This window comes from Salvelinus alpinus, chromosome 12, assembly GCF_045679555.1.
Source record: "Salvelinus alpinus chromosome 12, SLU_Salpinus.1, whole genome shotgun sequence".
In the NCBI taxonomy this organism is placed as follows: Eukaryota; Metazoa; Chordata; class Actinopteri; order Salmoniformes; family Salmonidae; genus Salvelinus; species Salvelinus alpinus.
In genome coordinates, this window is record NC_092097.1 from 43,921,737 (window position 1) to 43,939,654 (window position 17,918).

At 42.1% G+C, this 17,918-nt stretch overlaps 1 protein-coding gene across 2 annotated transcripts; it reads left to right on the forward strand.

Annotated features, from left to right (window-relative positions):
* Positions 1 to 345: 345 nt before the first annotated feature.
* Positions 346 to 13,873, forward strand: LOC139536208 (rac GTPase-activating protein 1-like). Of its 2 annotated transcripts, none has more exons than XM_071336529.1 (17): positions 346 to 500; positions 854 to 941; positions 1,411 to 1,613; positions 1,868 to 2,028; positions 2,266 to 2,335; positions 2,528 to 2,581; positions 2,761 to 2,838; positions 4,297 to 4,417; positions 4,556 to 4,701; positions 5,106 to 5,273; positions 5,490 to 5,588; positions 5,791 to 5,989; positions 6,082 to 6,187; positions 6,473 to 6,608; positions 6,879 to 7,002; positions 7,314 to 7,419; positions 9,432 to 13,873. In XM_071336529.1, the coding sequence occupies exons 1-17, from the start codon at positions 435 to 437 to the stop codon at positions 9,505 to 9,507; spliced, it is 2,001 nt and encodes a 666-aa protein (XP_071192630.1). In that variant the 5' UTR covers positions 346 to 434; the 3' UTR covers positions 9,508 to 13,873. The 2 variants fall into 2 exon arrangements, with proteins under 2 accessions (XP_071192630.1, XP_071192631.1); XM_071336530.1 differs by having other exon boundaries at positions 351 to 496.
* The last annotated feature ends 4,045 nt before the right edge of the window (positions 13,874 to 17,918 follow it).

Here is a 17,918-nt window from a genome sequence, read left to right on the forward strand (position 1 = left end):
GTTCTCTATTCCAGGGTTTCCCGAACTCAGTCCTGGGGACCTCCCTGGGTGCACATTTCAGTTTTTTGCTCTAGTACTACACAGCTGATTCAAGTAACCAACTCATCATCAAGCTTTGATGGTTTGAATCAGCTGTGTAGTGCTAGGGCAAAAAACAATACGTGCTCCCAGGGGCCCCCAGGAGCGAGTTTGGGAAAACCTGCCCTATTCGAATGTATTTAGCCTCTTGTTGTAAGCGTATTTACACTCCAACTCTCATGGTGGCGATAATGCCCAAATAGCTGCCATCTGCATAGTCAGCAAACCAACCCGAAGAAACGCCTTCTTTCTCGGCGCCTGGTTTTTGAAAAGCTTGGAAAAGTTGGAACAGACAGGTGTTGTAGCTTGCGTTGCTAGAAACAACGTAGCCCACTTATTGTCACGATATACAATATATGTTGCCTTTGATAGCAGCTGGAAACATCCGCCGTGGGACACTGTTCATGGAAGGACCAAAGTCCGTAAGTTTCTGCTCATGTTTGTTTTCAATATATTTGTATTTTTTTTATTAAAGTTAGCAAACGTTAGCTAGCTATAGTAGCTAATACCCTGCTTGCTTGCTAAAAAGTGGAGGTGAGTCCGTTTCAATCTGTTTAGCTAACTTTGGCAGCTAGGCTAGCTATCTATTATTTATAATCTTGCTAACGTTATAACTACCTACCAAATAAATAAAGTCGGAGAGAAAAAGCTATACTAGAAACAGAGTTTCTAAAACATACTGTATTGTCTTTGCTAGAAAATCTTTGAAGTCCCCTGCTGGGTTTCTGTCACGTGACCGTCCCCCCCATGTCCTTTTGTCACCTTGTATTATCAGGACATGGAATCGACAGTGCTGAACCTGCTCAACCATTTCCAGAATCTTTGTGCATGCTCCAATATTCTCAATGAGGGCCTCGAACCACGTAAGTGACCAGTGGAGCATGCTTTTGGTGGATTGTTGAATCAGTGCCCATGCCATTGCATATCAGGGATGGCAGGTTTTCAGCAGACCAGAAACTCGCAGGTTGTTGTTGGTTGAAAACCCACGTGTAATGACATTGAACGTTTGCTGGAGTGAGTATTCCAGGTGCCCTTGCACAAGACACTTAATGACCCCAAAATTGAAAGGGGGGTGGAGGTAGGTTTGAAAAACGCTAAATCATCTAAAATGGATAACAAAATGACTTATTACGCATTCACTTAGACAAGGTCGAACCCTTGCCCATCTCTGTTGCCACCTACCTGAAAGAATGTTGGCATCAATGCCCCCCCTTCACCCCTCACCAGAAAAACCATAGGGGAGATTGACTTCAAAAGAGTAAACTGATCTGAATGAGATGAAAGCAGATCTTCAACCAATAACCATCCCCTTGGCCTTATTTCTTTGATCAGAGTTCATCCAAATGGCTCTGAACTTCGAGGACTGCAGGAGGAAGTGGCTGCAGTGGGAGGAGGAACTGGGAGCCTGCAAGGAGGTGCTGACCAAAACAGAGACTGAGAGGGGGGCTCTGGAGATAAAGCTGAAGCACGCCCGCAACCAGGTGGACGTGGAGATCAGACGGCGCCAGCGGGCAGAGGCAGAATACGAGAAACTGGTTGGTAAACAGTTTATAAGACTGCTACAGTACAGGTCGCAGGTGATTCTACGTCAGAATTGTACATGTTGTGGTGGCTTCTATTGCGTAATGCTGCTCATTTGTGATGTTTATTGTCAAAAAGAGGACAAAGTTTGAAGAAATCTATGGTTAGATTAATTAGTTACTAGTTATGAGTTGGTAAGAAATTCACAAAATCACACACTATTTGGGTGGCTATGACATTGTGGGGTAATTTCCTGATCTCTGTGTAGGAGCGTCAGATCCAGCTGATCCGGGATATGCTGGTGGCGGAGAGCTCCAGCAGCAGCCTCCACCTGAGTGAGGAGCAGCGCTCTGCCCTGGCCTTCCTCAACGCCCACTCCCAGGCTGCGCAGGCTGCCAAGAACAACCCCAACCTCAACAACAGCCACAGGCACTGTACATCCCTTTACTAGGCCCTCATCAGCCGTGTCTGGCCTGCATTCATTGGAGCACCCAACGGAAAATGTTTTGAAATGCAAAACAAAAATATATGTTTCTTTTAGGACGTAATTAGATATGCTTACCCTGTTTCGGAACGTTTGATTCAGTTTTGTGTTTAGTGAATATGACCCAGATTGTTCAGGTTCAAAACAGGGATCGTAACCAAGCCTACCGTCATGTCTTTCAGGTTAACCACCATAGATGAATCTGCTTCCTTGTTGTCAGACATTAGCTATGACAAAACAGATGATTCTCTGGTTAGTATTGCGTTTTACATTTTCACCTTGTCCCCAAGGGGACATTTGTCTTGGACATCATAGTGACACATCGCAAAAATACATGAAAACAATATGCCAAAAATAGAAAAAGTGACAAACAGATATAGCCACACTAATAGTACCTATATAAACATGAACTATTGGGTCGTCATCGCTCTATATTTCCTGTAGGATTGGGACTCTTCTGTGATGAGGACAGTGCGACTGAGAAAACTGCAGAAAAGGGTGAGTGGAGAGTTACTGTTTAGTTTAGAGCTTGACAGATCCTCAATGGAAATGTACGTAAAATGTTTTATCATTTTATATCTAAAGTGTCTAGTCAAGGATAGTGTGGGAATGTAGTGCTACAATGCTCAGTCATTTGGAAGTATTGTTAGCTCAGTCATTCCTATTTGTTTCCACAGCGTTCCTCCAGAACCCTTGCTGAGCCTCCCCAGCAGGTGGTGAAGAAACCCCGCTCCACTGGCCGCACTTCCGAGAGGGTACTACACAATGCATTGCCTGACCACTCACCCTGAATTGAATTCCTCTGCTCTATTGATCGCTACATACATTCAGTCTGAAACTGCAATCCTAGAAGTTGTTTGTGTGACTTCAAAATGAGGGGTATTGCACAAAATAAATGAATAAGTGATTGGATCTTCTCTAACCAATCGAAGTTGATAACGTCATCATGTAGGCTGGCTCCGACCCAAAGAATCGGGTTCTGGGACCAATCAGAACAATCAGAATGTGTTTGCATTCTAGACATGTTTTATTTATTTTTATTTAACCAGGTAAGTTGACTGAACATTCTCATTTACAGCAACGACCTAGGGAATAGTTACAGCGGAGAGGAGGGGGGGGGGATGAATGAGCCAATTGTAAGCTGGGGGTGATTAGGTGGCCATGATGGTATGAAGACCAGATTGGGAATTTAGCCAGGACACCGGGGTTAACACCCCTACTCTTACGATAAGTGCCATGGGATCTTTAGTGACCACAGAGAGTCAGGACACCCGTTTAACGTTCCATCCGAAAGACAGCACCCTACACAGGGCAATGTCCCCAATCACTGTCATGGGGCGTTGGGATATTTCTTTAGACTAGAGGAAAGAGTGCCTCCTACTGGCCCTCCAACACCACTTCCAGCTGCACCTGGTCTCCCATCCAGGGACCGACCAGGACCATCCCTGCTTAGCTTCAGAAGCAAGCCAGCAGTGGGATGCAGGGTTTTCAGCAGGCAAATCCCAACTAATCGTGGAGAAGAACCGTCAGTTTGGCTGGAGCGGTGTGGATGGGTAGCCAGGCAACTCCGTGCAGGCTTCTGAAGTTAACGCCAATGTAGCTAATACTACAGAAAAACTGAATTGCTAACCGTAGTCTCACTTGATTTGGATAGCATTCAGCACACTGGTATTCAATGTGTTGAATTTCAGTCAAAAGACCTATTTCCCGCCGGGTCATGAGAAGTTGCGTGCTCAGTTTGGAACCAGAAAGAGGCTTGTTTACATTGAATTTGACAACATCCAAATTCAGATGCAGCACATGCAAGTTAACAAAAGTAGTCAGATGGTTATCGTCTCCAACATTGCAGATGTCAGAGGATTGATTACCTAGCAACCTAAGCGAGACAAGGTACAATATCACAAATAGAGCTAGATAAAGCCAGAAGAGTAATATACTTTTTGAACATACAGTAGCTATAGCCATTGTGGGTTTTCATGGTCATCACTCACTGCTAAGTTTGTCAAGGTACCAACATCGGTGTAAAGCTATTCTGCTACAGGGTTTTTGATGTTAGCATGCGCGCGCATCACTCGAACGTTTGCGTGTAAACAAAACATTGCTCTGTAGACCTTTATCAGTTGCTTCCAATTGTAAAAAAATACTTATGTTTTGCTTTCTCCTTTTTCAGCATTATTTCATGTGACTCATGTTTTATATATGTATTATTACAGGTGAACGAGTCCATAGTGACCAAGACCACCATCACAGTGCCCGTCAACGGAGGTCCGGTAGAGGCCGTGTCCACCATGGAGACAGTGCCTGGCTACTGGATAGGCAGCAGGAAGAGGACCGGTGAGACGGCACTAACAAGCCTTATTCTTGACAGCCATGTTCAGATGCGCACAATGTATCAAGATTTAAAATTTGAAGAAAATTAAGTAGTTCTTCCAGTTTGAGGGGTAAAAACTTGGCGTTCTCTTGTTTTTCCAGCTGCTCAGGGCTGGGACACTACTTCTATTGACCAATCAGAGACAGCTAACGAGGCTCTCAGCACTCCATGCAGTAAGGCTCCGCCCCCAACCAAAACACCCAGAGCCAAAGTGGGGGCCCGAAAGCACGAGTTCCTTGCCAAAACGGTACACTTTCTGTTATTGCTTTTGTTTGTAATACACTTGTTGTTCTGTGTGAATCTAATTAGCATTAAAAAAATCAAAATCCATCAGTTTAAGCTAGAGATATGTTTTTTGCGTTGGATGCGTCTCAATCCATCACATCTGCCTATGTCGCACTTCCGCATCAGGTGACAGAGCTAGAGCGATGTTTGTCAGACCATGAAAATCGGTCTACTCATGAAAACGTCTTTAGCGTCCGAAAGGTTTGGCCTACAAACCTGTGTCACCAGCCTCTCTCTCCCGTCTGTCACCAGCCTCTGTCTGTCCCGTCCCTCTTCTACCCTCTGTGTGTCCCGTCCCCTCTTCTACCCTCTGTCTGTCCCATTTGTCACTAGCCTCTGTCTGTCCCGTCCCCTCTCCTCACACAGGTGATCAGGTCAGAGTTCTGCGTGCCGTGTGGAAGGAAGACCAAGTTTGGGAAGCTCTACCTGAGGTGCCAGGACTGCAGGCTGGTGGCTCACCCAGAGTGCCGCGACCGCTGCACCCTGCCATGTATTCCTATCTCTACAGGCAGCACCCCCATCAGGACCAGAGAGGTATTACACCTGGGCAGTTAGTTATATATTCTTAGATTGACAACACTTCATATTTGCAATGCTTATACAGCAATAACTAATAATGATTTTGTATTTTTTATGATTCAGGGTCCTGGGTATGGTTAGATGGATTATGACTGATTTGTATCGCACCATATGTGTTTTGAATGCCTTCTCCAAATGTCCCATGTCATGAGTGTTTATCTTGTGTTGCAGCCAAGCTCCCTTGCAGACTACGCTCCCTCCTCCTCTCCCATGATCCCTGCCCTGGTGGTCCACTGTGTCAAGGAGATTGAGCACAGGGGTTTACACGAGGTGAGCAGCCATTTCAGCACTTAAATGTTGCCACTTTAGCACATACAAAATTCACATAATTTTTTTTTTTCGCATATCAGCACTTTTTACAAATGTTTTGTTTTTACCTTGATAATTTCCATTGAACTGATGTCATCATCCCTATCCTGACTGCCAGTTAATATTCCATCCCATTTTTTCTTTCTCTCTCCTTCCCTGTCAGATGGGTCTGTACCGTGTGTCGGGCGAGGGGCGCACAGTGAAGGAGCTGAAGAAGAGCTTCCTGCGGGGGAGGACAGTGCCTGCCCTGGCCAAGGTGGAGGACATCCACTGTGTCACGGGCCTCCTCAAGGACTTCCTGAGAAACCTCCCGGAGCCCCTCCTCACCTTCCGCCTCAACCGCGACTTCATGGAGGCTGCAGGTCCGTCTACAGCTGTTGACTGACGCATTGGTTTCTTCACCTTGTAAATAGTCTATGGAGCTCTTATGTCACTCCTCTTGTCTTGCACACAGAAATCCCGGACAATGGCAATAGCCTGTCAATGATCTACCAGACCATCAGTGAGCTGCCCCATCCTAACAGAGACACTCTGGCCTATCTGTCCATCCACCTGCAGAGGTATGGCAGAGCTTCAATCCACCTCATGGTTACTCCATCAAACCGCCATTTGAGGCACAATCTGTAACTTGCAAAACCAGTCGAAAGTGGTGCCCCTGCCTGCACATGTTTGTAAACTGTAGTGGTGGATGTTGGCAAATGTAACTGTCAATGTTATTTAAATTCTGTAGTAACTGCCCCCCATAATCAAAGACGAGTTTAAAAGCAAGTCCTGATTTCACAAGGCACTGGAGGAGCTTGAACCTGACTTGAATCTCTCTGAAATGGTTTACGATGTTCTTTCAGGGTGGCCCAGTGTGTACTAGACACCAAGATGGACATCACCAATCTGGCAAGAGTGTTTGGACCCACCCTGGTGGGTCATGCCGTCCCAGACCCAGACCCCATGACCATCCTGCACGACACCAACAGACAACCACGGGTATGTAGAGATCTATACAAATATATATTTAGACATACATATGTAAAATAATACTCAGACCCTAAGCTGAATTTAAGTTATTTCTATATTATGTGGACACTTATTTATTGGCTGTCTAGTTGAACAGAATATTGTTATTGTATTACAGTACCTTTTTGAATACCCAATAACAATGATTCTCTCCACACAGAGAAAGGCACTGTTCTTTCTAGAGAAGGCAATTCTTAAGTGGTGAAAACAGTTTTGAGAGATTCCTATTGATGTACACAGGTGATGGAGTGCTTGTTGGACCTTCCTTATGAGTACTGGAGCCAGTTCACAGTGGAGCAGCACACCCATCCAGACGATGTGGTCAAAGACGATGCTAACTGCTACAACACTCCAGACCACAAAGGTAAACAGCTTTGAGAACCCGTCTCTCCTGGCCTATAGACATTCAGTAGTGTTAAGGAAGGTCTAAAATACCAAACATTCAGTATCCTTTACCATTGCTATGTTAATAGTTTAAAAAGGTACTGAATGAAGTAAATGGCATGCTCTTAGTTTCACTTTGGAGCTACAGTACAGTTTCACACTGTGTGTGTGTGTAATGCTTGAATGTGATGTGGAAATACGGGGTGGGCAATTTTCCAAAATGATTTCACAATATTGGCCAGCCTAAAATAATAATTTTCTCCTAAATGTGTTAATTCTCTGACCACACAGTGAGCATGCTGGGACCAGTGACCACTCCAGAACACCAGATGACTAAAACACCCTCCTCCAGCTCCCTGTCCCAGCGCATGAAACAGACTTTCTCCAGCACCACCATGTAAGCACCACACTCTAACCATAGGGCACATCTCAAATGGGTCTAATGTGTTTTAGGGCTGTCCCCAACAAAAAAAAATCTTGGTCGCCCGAGAGTAGTCTGGTCGAAATTTGAAAACGTGTATTTTTCCATATATAAACAAATCCTATGTGTTTTAATCAAATCAACAAATCAACGAAATATGCACTGAGCTTGTCTGATGCTTTAAGTGCACTGTTTGATGAAAACTTAGTCACACTGCACTTCTAGTCCCAATAGTCACACGCATGACTAGAGGGAGTTTGACCGCAATTGATTTGATTGTGCCGGGCTGGACTCACACTTGCAGCTCTGTGTTTAAAAAAAGTGATTGTGTGACTAGCACCCGTTGTCTCTCTCTTAAAGTGCTGCAGCGACCACCACAGAACATCAACAGTGTTTATCACGCTGTCTGTGTTGCTGAAGCTGCAACATAATTACTGCCATTTCTGACTGAAAAGTTATGTTACCGAAATCCCTCATTTGTTTAGGAAAAACATTCCCTCAACACTCTCTTTACGTGACACGTATGCATCGCCTGCACGTGAACAATAGGGCCTGAACTATATCATAATCGCATCAATAAATTGCTTATAACAAATTCTGAACACGTAGCACATGTGACAGCAAAATGGAATGAATTTGACTAGTTGTGGAAAATACTGGACATCAAGAAAAATAAGTAAAGGAGCAAGCACATTATGTGTGCCAAACAGGTTCTGTATAGATTACAAATGGTCAGAAAAATATATTGTAACAATGAATGCATTTTCCAAAATGGAACTATTTATTTATTGTTTGCGCTAATTATTCTTTGGTCGCTTATTTTAACTAAAATGCTTGATTGCATTTCAAATCATGAATGTCTCGTATGCTGTGTGATGACATGAACGAATAAATGATTGATTGATACAGTAGCCTATATAAGTATTGAAATATAGGCCTCAGTAAGTTATGGTATTAAGGCTAAACAGGATGGGATCTTAGGCCTACAGCTCGATGGTGGTTATACAAGGCTGCTATACTAAGCCTATTAATATAACAACATTACTTATTATTCTAATGATGATCATAATAATAACTATAAGAAGGAATTTAGAACAGCGTAAACAGCACTAAATCAATTATAAATGATACCAGAGAGGCTGTTCTAATTGAAAAATATATCATTTAAGCCATTACAGCATAGCAAAGATCAAAACCAGTTTAATTTGGGAAATTGTTTATCTAACATGTTGTGGTTGCGTTGGTGCTCACGGAATCAGTAGGCTATTAAACAAACATTCAGATCCTGCTTTTGTTGCCTGTTTGTCTTATTTCTGTAGATATATTGATGATCTATTAAACCAGGCACATGTATGTTAGGCTATTGATTATAGACCGAATTAAGTTGGTTTCCTCTCGCCTCACTTTTCTTAACAGCCCTTGTCTTAATTGTCTTTCTCATCTCCTAACTCCGCTGCTGTCTCTGCCGCATTGTTCTCAACACCAATATGCTGGTTAACTTTGCTATTATGCACATAGCAACATGGTCTAAGAAAATGCACTGATGTTTCAGAACAAGAAAAATAGAAAGCACATTTGTTATAAAATGTTTTATTAGTTTTGCATCGTTGTTCTTATGTAATATAACCATATACAATTTCAGTAGCACATGTCATAGAGTGATGGACTGTGTCATCCCCACGGCCTCCACAATGGATTAGTCCACTCAGACAGGCGCGAATCAGGCATGTGTCTTGTACACCATCATTTTTTTTTTTTGCTACTGCTCAACTAAGGAAATCTCGGTCGACCAACAGCCTATTGACCAAACAATCGACCAGTCAACTAAATGGAGTCAGCCCTAAATGTGTTTATTGGGTGATAAATCTGCCTGAATGTATTTTTAATATTCTCGTTAGCTTGGATTATATCTGTTCTTAATTTGCTTAATCTGTGGTTATATCAGAGTGATGGCGTTGAATGTTTTTTATTCTTATATACGTTTACAGATTTGGAAGCAAGAGCAAGGCATCCACTAGCTCAAGTCGCCAAGAAGGCTTCTTTGCCTCCCCTCAGCTGAAGTAATGGTCAAACCACGGTATTATGGTGAAAAAGTAACATTATTTTAAACTCTTTTTCTAAAGGTTATGTGGTCAAGGAACAAAACTGTTCATTTTTACATAGCCACTGTACATGGGAAACCACTGCAATGTCACAATGTTTTTTAAACTATTTTATATCTGTCCTAAACTGGGACATGCTTAACACCATGGCCATCCTACAATCTAAGCTTGTTGCCCTCAATCTCACACAAATGATCAATGAACCTACCAGGTACAACCCCAAAGCCGTAAACACGGGCACCCTCATAGATATCATCCTAACCAACTTGCCCTCTAAATACAACTCTGCTGTTTTCAACCAAGATCTCAGCGATCACTGCCTCAGTGCCTCTATCCGTAATGGGTCAGCGGTCAAACGACCTCCACTCATCACTGTCAAACGCTCCCTGAAACACCAGCGAGCAGGCCTTTCTAATCGACCTGGCCCGGGTATCCTGGAAGGATATTGACCTCATCCCGTCAGTAGAGGATGCCTGGTTATTCTTTAAAAATGCCTTCCTCACCATCTTAAATAAGCATGCCCCATTAAAGAAATTTAGAACCAGGAACAGATATAGCCCTTGGTTCTCTCCAGACCTGACTGCCCTTAACCAGCACAAAAACATCCTGTGGCGTTCTGCATTAGCATCAAACAGCCTCCGAGATATGCAGGGAAGTTAGGAACAAATATACACAGGCAGTTAGAAAAGCCAAGGCTAGCTTTTTCAAGCAGAAATTTGCTTCCTACAACACAAACTCAAAAAAGTTCTGGGACACTAAAGTCCATGGAGAATAAGAACACCTCCCAGCTGCCCACTGCACTGAGGATAGGAAACTCTGTCACCACTGATAAATCAACTATAATTGAGAATTTCAATAAGCATTTTTCTACGGCTGGCCTCGCTTTCCACCTGGCTACCCCTACCCCGGTCAACATCACTGCACCCCCCACAGCAACTCGCCCAAGCCTTCCCAGCTTCTCCTTCTCCCAAATCCAGTCAGCTGATGTTCTGAAAGAGCTGCAAAATCTGGACCCCTACAAATCACCCGGGCTAAACAATCTGGACCCTTTCTTTCTAAAATGATGAAATTGTTGCAACCCCTATTACTAGCCTGTTCAACCTCTCTTTCGTGTCGTCTGAGATTCCCAAAGATTGGAAAGCAGCTACGGTCATCCCCCTCTTCAAAGGGGGGGACACTCTTGACCCAAACTGCTACAGACCTATATCTATCCTACCCTGCCTTTTCTAAGGTCTTCGAAAGCCAAGTTAACAGATTACCGACCATTTCGAATCCCACCGTACCTTCTCCACTATGCAATCTGGTTTCAGAGCTGGTCATGGGTGCACCTCAGCCACGCTCAAGGTCCTAAACGATATCTTAACCCCCATCGATAAGAAACAATACTATGCAGCCGTATTCATTGACCTGGCCAAGGCTTTTAACTCTGTCAATCACCACATCCTCATCAGCAGACTCAACAGCCTCGGATTCTCAAATGATTGCCTCACCTGGTTCACCAACTACTTTTCCGATAGAGTTCAGTGTGTCAAATCGGAGGGGCTGTTGTCCGGGCCTCTGGCAGTCTCTATGGGGGTGCCACAGGGTTCAATTATTGGGCCAACTCTTTTCTCTGTATACATCAATGATGTCGCTCTTGCTGCTGGTGAGTCTCTGATCCACCTGTACGCAGACGACACCATTCTGTATACTTCTGGCCCTTCTTTGGACACTGTTAACTACCCTCCAGACGAGCTTCAATGCCATACAACTCTCCTTCCGTAGCCTCCAACTGCTCTTAAATACAAGTAAAACTAAATGCATGCTCTTCAACCGATCGCTGCCTACACCTGCCCGCCTCCAGCATCACTACTCTGGACGGTTCTGTCTTAGAATATGTGGACAACTACAAATACCTAGGTGTCTGGTTAGACTGTAAACTCTCCTTCCAGACTCACATCAAACATCTCCAATCCAAAGTTAAATCTAGAATTGGCTTCCTATTTCGCAACAAAGCATCCTTCACTCATGCTGCCAAACATACCCTCGTAAAACTGACCAACCTACCGATCCTCGTCTTCGGCGATGTCATTTACAAAATAGCCTCCAATAGACTGCATCCAGTTTATTGAGTAGGCTATCACAGTGCCATCCGTTTTGTCACCAAAGCCCCATATACTACCCACCACTGCGACCTGTACGCTCTCGTTGGCTGGCCCTCGCTTCATACTCGTCGCCAAACACACTGGTTCCAGGTCATCTACAAGACCCTGCTAGGTAAAGTCCCGCCTTCTCAGCTCACTGGTCACCATAGCAGCACCCACCCGTAGCACGCTCTCCAGCAGGTGTATTTCACTGGTCACCCCCAGGGCCAATTCCTCCTTTGGCCGCCTCTCCTTCCAGTTCTCTGCTGCCAATGACTGGAACGAACTACAAAAATCTCTGAAACTGGAATCACATCTCCCTCACCAGCTTTAAGCACCAGCTGTCAGAGCAGCTCACAGATCACTGTACCTGTACATAGCCCATCTATAAATAGCCCAAACAATTACCTCATCCCCTACTGTATTTATTTTGCTCCCTTGCACCCCAGTATTTCTACTTTGCGTATTCACCTACTGCAAATCTACAATTCTATTGTTTTTAATTGCTATATTGTATTTACTTCGCCACCGTGGCCTTTTTTGTTGCCTTTACCTTCCTTATCTCACCTCATTTGCTCACATTGTATATAGACTTGTTTTTGTACTGTATTATTGACTATATGTTTGTTTTACTCCATGTGTAACTCTGTGTTGTATGTGTCAAACTGCTTTGCTTTATCTTGGCCATGTGGCAGTTGTAAATGAGAACTTGAGAACTTGCCTACCTGGTTAAATAAATATCAAACGTATTTTCTGTGCAATATTAGATTTTGCTTTAAACACTCATTCTTGTTAACATATACTGTAATATGGGAAGCTACTGCCGTACATTTTATACCAATTTATATCACAAACTTATTTTAAACTTTATTTTCTAACGAACTATGCGATATTTGATTTTGCTTTAAACACTAATGACTTGAAATAGCTTTATTTAACGTTAAACTAAAATCACTGTTACACAAATCACTTAGCCTAAAATATCAACATAAAAAGGATTGAGGTTTGAATCTCTATTTAATGGGATACCTTTGTATATACGATAATTAATCAGTCTGATCTGTCTAATCATGGAAGAAAAAGTAACTGTTTGCCAGTGTGAAGTTGCTGCTACATCAAACCAAGGACCTTTGGTGATCTGACATGGGCTCAAATACTTTTTTCAAATCTTTAAGTACTGTTATCATTTACTTTAGCCTGCCTGGAGTGCCAAATGGACAGGATTTGCAGATTTGCCAGTATTCTATTAGTTCCATTGTGCCAGGCAAGCTCAATCAAGCCTAGCTAAAGTATTTGAAACCAGGTCTGGTATTGACCAGTATACATTACAGTACATAAAGTGTTGTGTAACGCATAAGTTGATTTAGGTCTATAAATGATGCATTTTTAGTGGTACTCTCTTATTCTGTGATTGTAATCACGGAGTTGGAGGGACACTAGCATTGGATTGGAACAGAAAAAAATGAACATTTGTACAGTCCTGTAACCGTTAATGTTATCTGTATTTTGGAATGCAATGATTGTATGTTTTTCTTTATTGATGATTTAAGTAGTTTTTTTTGTGGTAAAATAATCATGCTAACCTTTTATTAGATAATCCCCTCTTATGTGTTATGTAAACTTTCTAACCAAAGATTGCAAAGAACATCAGATGGGAGTATGGTGATCTTCATGGTTAATATTCATGTATAAATAAAAATAACCAATAAACTTTCTAACCAAAGATTGCAAAGAACATCAGAATGTCCCTTGGGCTATTTCTGTAAGTTTTTGAAAAATGTTTGTAATTGTCCTGTTATTGATATACAATTCTCACGAAACAAATTACAACTTGATGGAAGGTGATGTGATTGAAGTGATTTCTCTTTCAGGTGTGTTTAGCTGAGTAGTTTCAAGGGGGTGCAATTGCACCATTTGATACACCATCAAAATGCACTGTTTATACTATCTTTCCCCCTCTAAGAAATGCAATTTGTTGATCATGTGAATATAAAGTTTGTACCTACATTTTTTTTGTATGCTCAGTATCTTGTTCATGAGGACAGGATTAAAGGGATATTTCACTCAATTTTTTCTAAATAGTTTCGGATCTAAAAATAATTGTCTGAAGTTTACTTAATCTCATTCTACCGGTTGTATAGATTCAGGCTTTATCTCAATCCAAAATAAAAGGAAGCGATTGGCGCCCAATTATTTTCCTTTCAACTGTTGTACTGGCTTCTTTTATCCTTAGTAGCACAGATTTTGACTGCAACTATTTTTGAGGAATGTTATTGGCTACTTGCAATTATCGGGATATGCAAAGTCTCATTAGTGTGCACCACATCCCATTTGAAACCAATGTACTTCCGTCTTACCTCATGCGTAATCTATGCATGGCGTAATTCACATCTAGGATGTTTGGAGAGGAGTGATGAGACGGATGGGGGTGGAGAGAGAGTTTGGACCAGCAAATCACTTTACTTCCTCATTTGGTATCAAACACAACAGGCTGCTGCTACAGAGTGCATGCTACTGCAGTGGTGTCCCATTAAAACAGAATGTATTGCTGCCTTAAGAGTAGCACACATGACACATTTTCTCCTCTCTCACTCTCATTTGCACTTCTTATCCCTCGCTGGCTGTTTACGGTTAGAATTTTTTCTCACTGGCTGCTGTCAGACAAGCTCGTCAGAGTGGCTCATTACAGGCCCAAATGGGCGGAGATATCACCATGCCCGCCTTGCCTACCTACCCATCAGCGCCTGCCACCCACGCCTCCTGTCACCTGAGAAAATGCCTCAGACAGTTAATTGAAAAATGTCTGCCAGGCTTGTCAATCCAGAGTCTCTATGTCCATCATGGCTGCAACAGACATATCATACCTGGAAACTTCATAAAGGTGCAAAGTTACCCAGTTTTTCAGATAGAAATATAACATTTAGACTGAGTGAGCCTTTGATTGGTCCTGACACAAGTCTCTTATCTTTTGGTGCATAGAACCATGTTTAATCTAAATGCTACATTTCTATCATTACTGACGATCCCTCTCCTTAATGACTTTACAAAGGTTGGACTATTTGCGCTCTAACAAGGGCTGTTCTGATAAAGGGACAATGCGTGTCCACGTTCTCACTTTACGAGTAATTGCAGCTATATTTGAATAATTCCCTCAACCAGGTTCATTCATTTTAAATATTAATAAACAAGATTTATACCAAGTGTTCAAGGTCAACAAATGTACCACATCCATATTTAGGATGCTTGCTATTTACTCTTCTGTTCCGTATGATGGAACACATACACACACAAGCCGAATGAGACTACTTCTACCACAGTTCTGGCTGTCACACACACACACATGCACCTGTAAACTATGTACTGTATGTGTGTGTTGCATGTGATTTTATCTGAGGTCTTGTACGTGTAAATCGAAAGAGTGAATGTGGATACTATGTATCAAAACTAGATGTTCAGATGACATTGTTCTGTTAATGATTAAACTGGGCTTTTATTACACATGTAAAACCTCACCACTCATCTGTTAATGAGATGACATTAGATGTTGACCACACATTATTGCATCCCAAGATCAACTGTACACTCAACCTAGATTGCAACAGAGCTACTCATCACTGGGAAGGTTCACAAACAACACCTATTCTAAGGATCGCTCCCAGAACAGAAATTAAGATATTTCAGTGATTTGACGTCATGTTCTAGTTGGGATTTCAGACCACAAGGTAAGAACCCAACTAATTGTGAAATTTATTGTCTGATGCTTAAAGTATAGTGAAATGTATGGTTATAGTAAATAAAATGTATTGTCTGGGCCCAGTTTTACAAAAAAATTTAACCTGGATTGTGGGATCCCCTTGTTTGCAATCCACATACATCAGGTGCAATATAAGTATTGGTTATTTTTATTTATACATGAATATTGACCATGAAGATCACCATACTCCCATTGACTTGAAATCCTCAATGAGAGGGGCCAGTCGTTCTCCCCTGATCCAAGTCTATGGAATGCGCCTACACCTTGCCATCTACTGGACAGGTCATGTTGCTACTTCTACACTGTCAGTGAAAAAGAGCTGAGTAAAATACATGAATTAAGGTAAATAAGATTTTTTAAATGATAGAGCCTTCATATAACTTGTAAGTAGTAAGTAAATACATTTATTTGACACTACTCAATATAACAACTGACCACATATGTACAAAACATTAAGAACAGCTGCTCTTTCCATGCTCTTTAGACTGACCAGGTGAATCCAGGTAAAAGCAATGATCCCTTATCACTTGTTAAATCAACTTCAATCAGTGTAGATGAAGGGGAGGAGACAGGTTAAATAAGGATTTTTTTGACAATTGAGACATGGATTGTGTATGTGTGCCATTCAGAGGGTGAATGGGCAAGACACAATTTTTAAGTGCCTTTGAACAGTGTATGGTATTTGTATTTTGTATTTTTATGGATCCCCATTAGCTGCTGGCAAGACAGCAGCTACTCTTCCTGGTATTTGGTGCCAGGCGCACCGGTTTGTGTCATGAACTGCAACACTGCTGGGTTCTTCACGCTCAACAGTTTCCCGTGTGTTATCAAGAATGGTCCACCATTTTTAAACCTCATGTTAGTTACATAGACATTTCTTGGTTGTAGTTAGGGTTGCAAACAGGGATGTAGTGGTATAAAAAAAGATAGGTCAACTATAAACTCCAGTGGGTGATTGAGACAAGACGAACAACCACAGATATAAACCAAAACATGTTACATTTTTAGAACTGCATTGTTTGATTGCATTTTCATGCAGGTCTATTGGGAAGGCCTAATGTCATGTTCTGTTGTAAAAATGACACAAAATGGACTTCATGTTCTTAGTAAACTGAACAAGAGTATGAACACAAAAAGCTTATTTCTCTCAAATTTGGTGCACAAAGTTGTTTACATCTCTGTTAGTGAGTATTTCTCCTTTGCCAAGATAATCCATTAACCTGACAGGTGTGGCATATCAAGAAGCTGATTAAACATAATTATCATTACACAGGTGCACTTTGTGCAGGGGACAATAAAAGGCCACTGTAAAATGTGCAGTTTTGTCACACAACACAATGCCACAGATGTCTCAAGTTTTGAGGGAGAGTGCAATTGGCATGCTGACTGCAGGAATGTCCACCAGAGCTGTTGCCAGAGAATTTAATGTTAATTTCTCCGTCTAATGACGCTTTAGAGAATTTGGCATTACGTCCAACCGGCCTTACAACCGCAGACCACATGTAACCACGCCAGCCCAGGATCTCCACATCCGGCTTCTGCACCCGCGGGATTGTCTGAGACCAGCCACCCGGACAGCTGATGAAACTGAGGAGTATTTATTCTTCACCTGCGTTATCATCTGAGGGGGAGTAGTTACAATCATATCATGCAATTATGTTTCAATTAGTATGCTGTATGCAGGTTTAATGCTAAATTCATAATATGTTAGCCAAACAAAGTATATATCTCTGTGTAGTGTTGGCTGTTCTCAAAAAAAAAATTGAGATCCTGAATATAGTAAATCAAAGCTCTGGTAACATTTATGTCCTCTCCATTGGTTGGTGTTGTATATACGCTTGTCATGAGGAGGCAATGGAAGCTAAAATCTTATCTAAAGAATAAGTTTGAAAGTGTTATTGAGGGAATAGCTAAACAAGGAAACCCAACACTTGTCAATAAGATCTACACAGAGCTCTATATCACAGAGGGTGGAAGTGGAGAGGGCAATAATGAAAATGAGGTGAGACAGCATCCAGCAGAAAAGCAACAAAAGAGATAGCAATCAAATGCAATGACATCTTTAAACCCTTACCTGGACAAGACAAATCTATCAGAAATATGCCGACAATGGCAGTTGCTGGCATTGGAAAAACAGTCTCTGTGCAGAAGTTCATTCTGGACTGGGCTGAAGGAAAAGCAAATCAGGAACTTCAGTTCATATTTCCACTTCCATTTCGGGAGCTGAAGTTGATGAAGGGGAACAAACACAGCTTGATGGAACTTCTTCATAACTTTTTTTTGGAAACCAAAGATTCCGGAATCTCCAAGTATGACAAGTACAAAATTCTGTTTGTCTTTGATGGTCTGGATGAGTGTCGACCTCCTCTGACTTCAAAAACAACGAAAAAGGGTGTGATGTCACAGATTAAACCTCAGTGGATGTGCTATTGACAAACGTCATCAATGGGAATCTTCTCCCCTCTGCTCTCCTCTGAATAACTTCACGATTTGCAG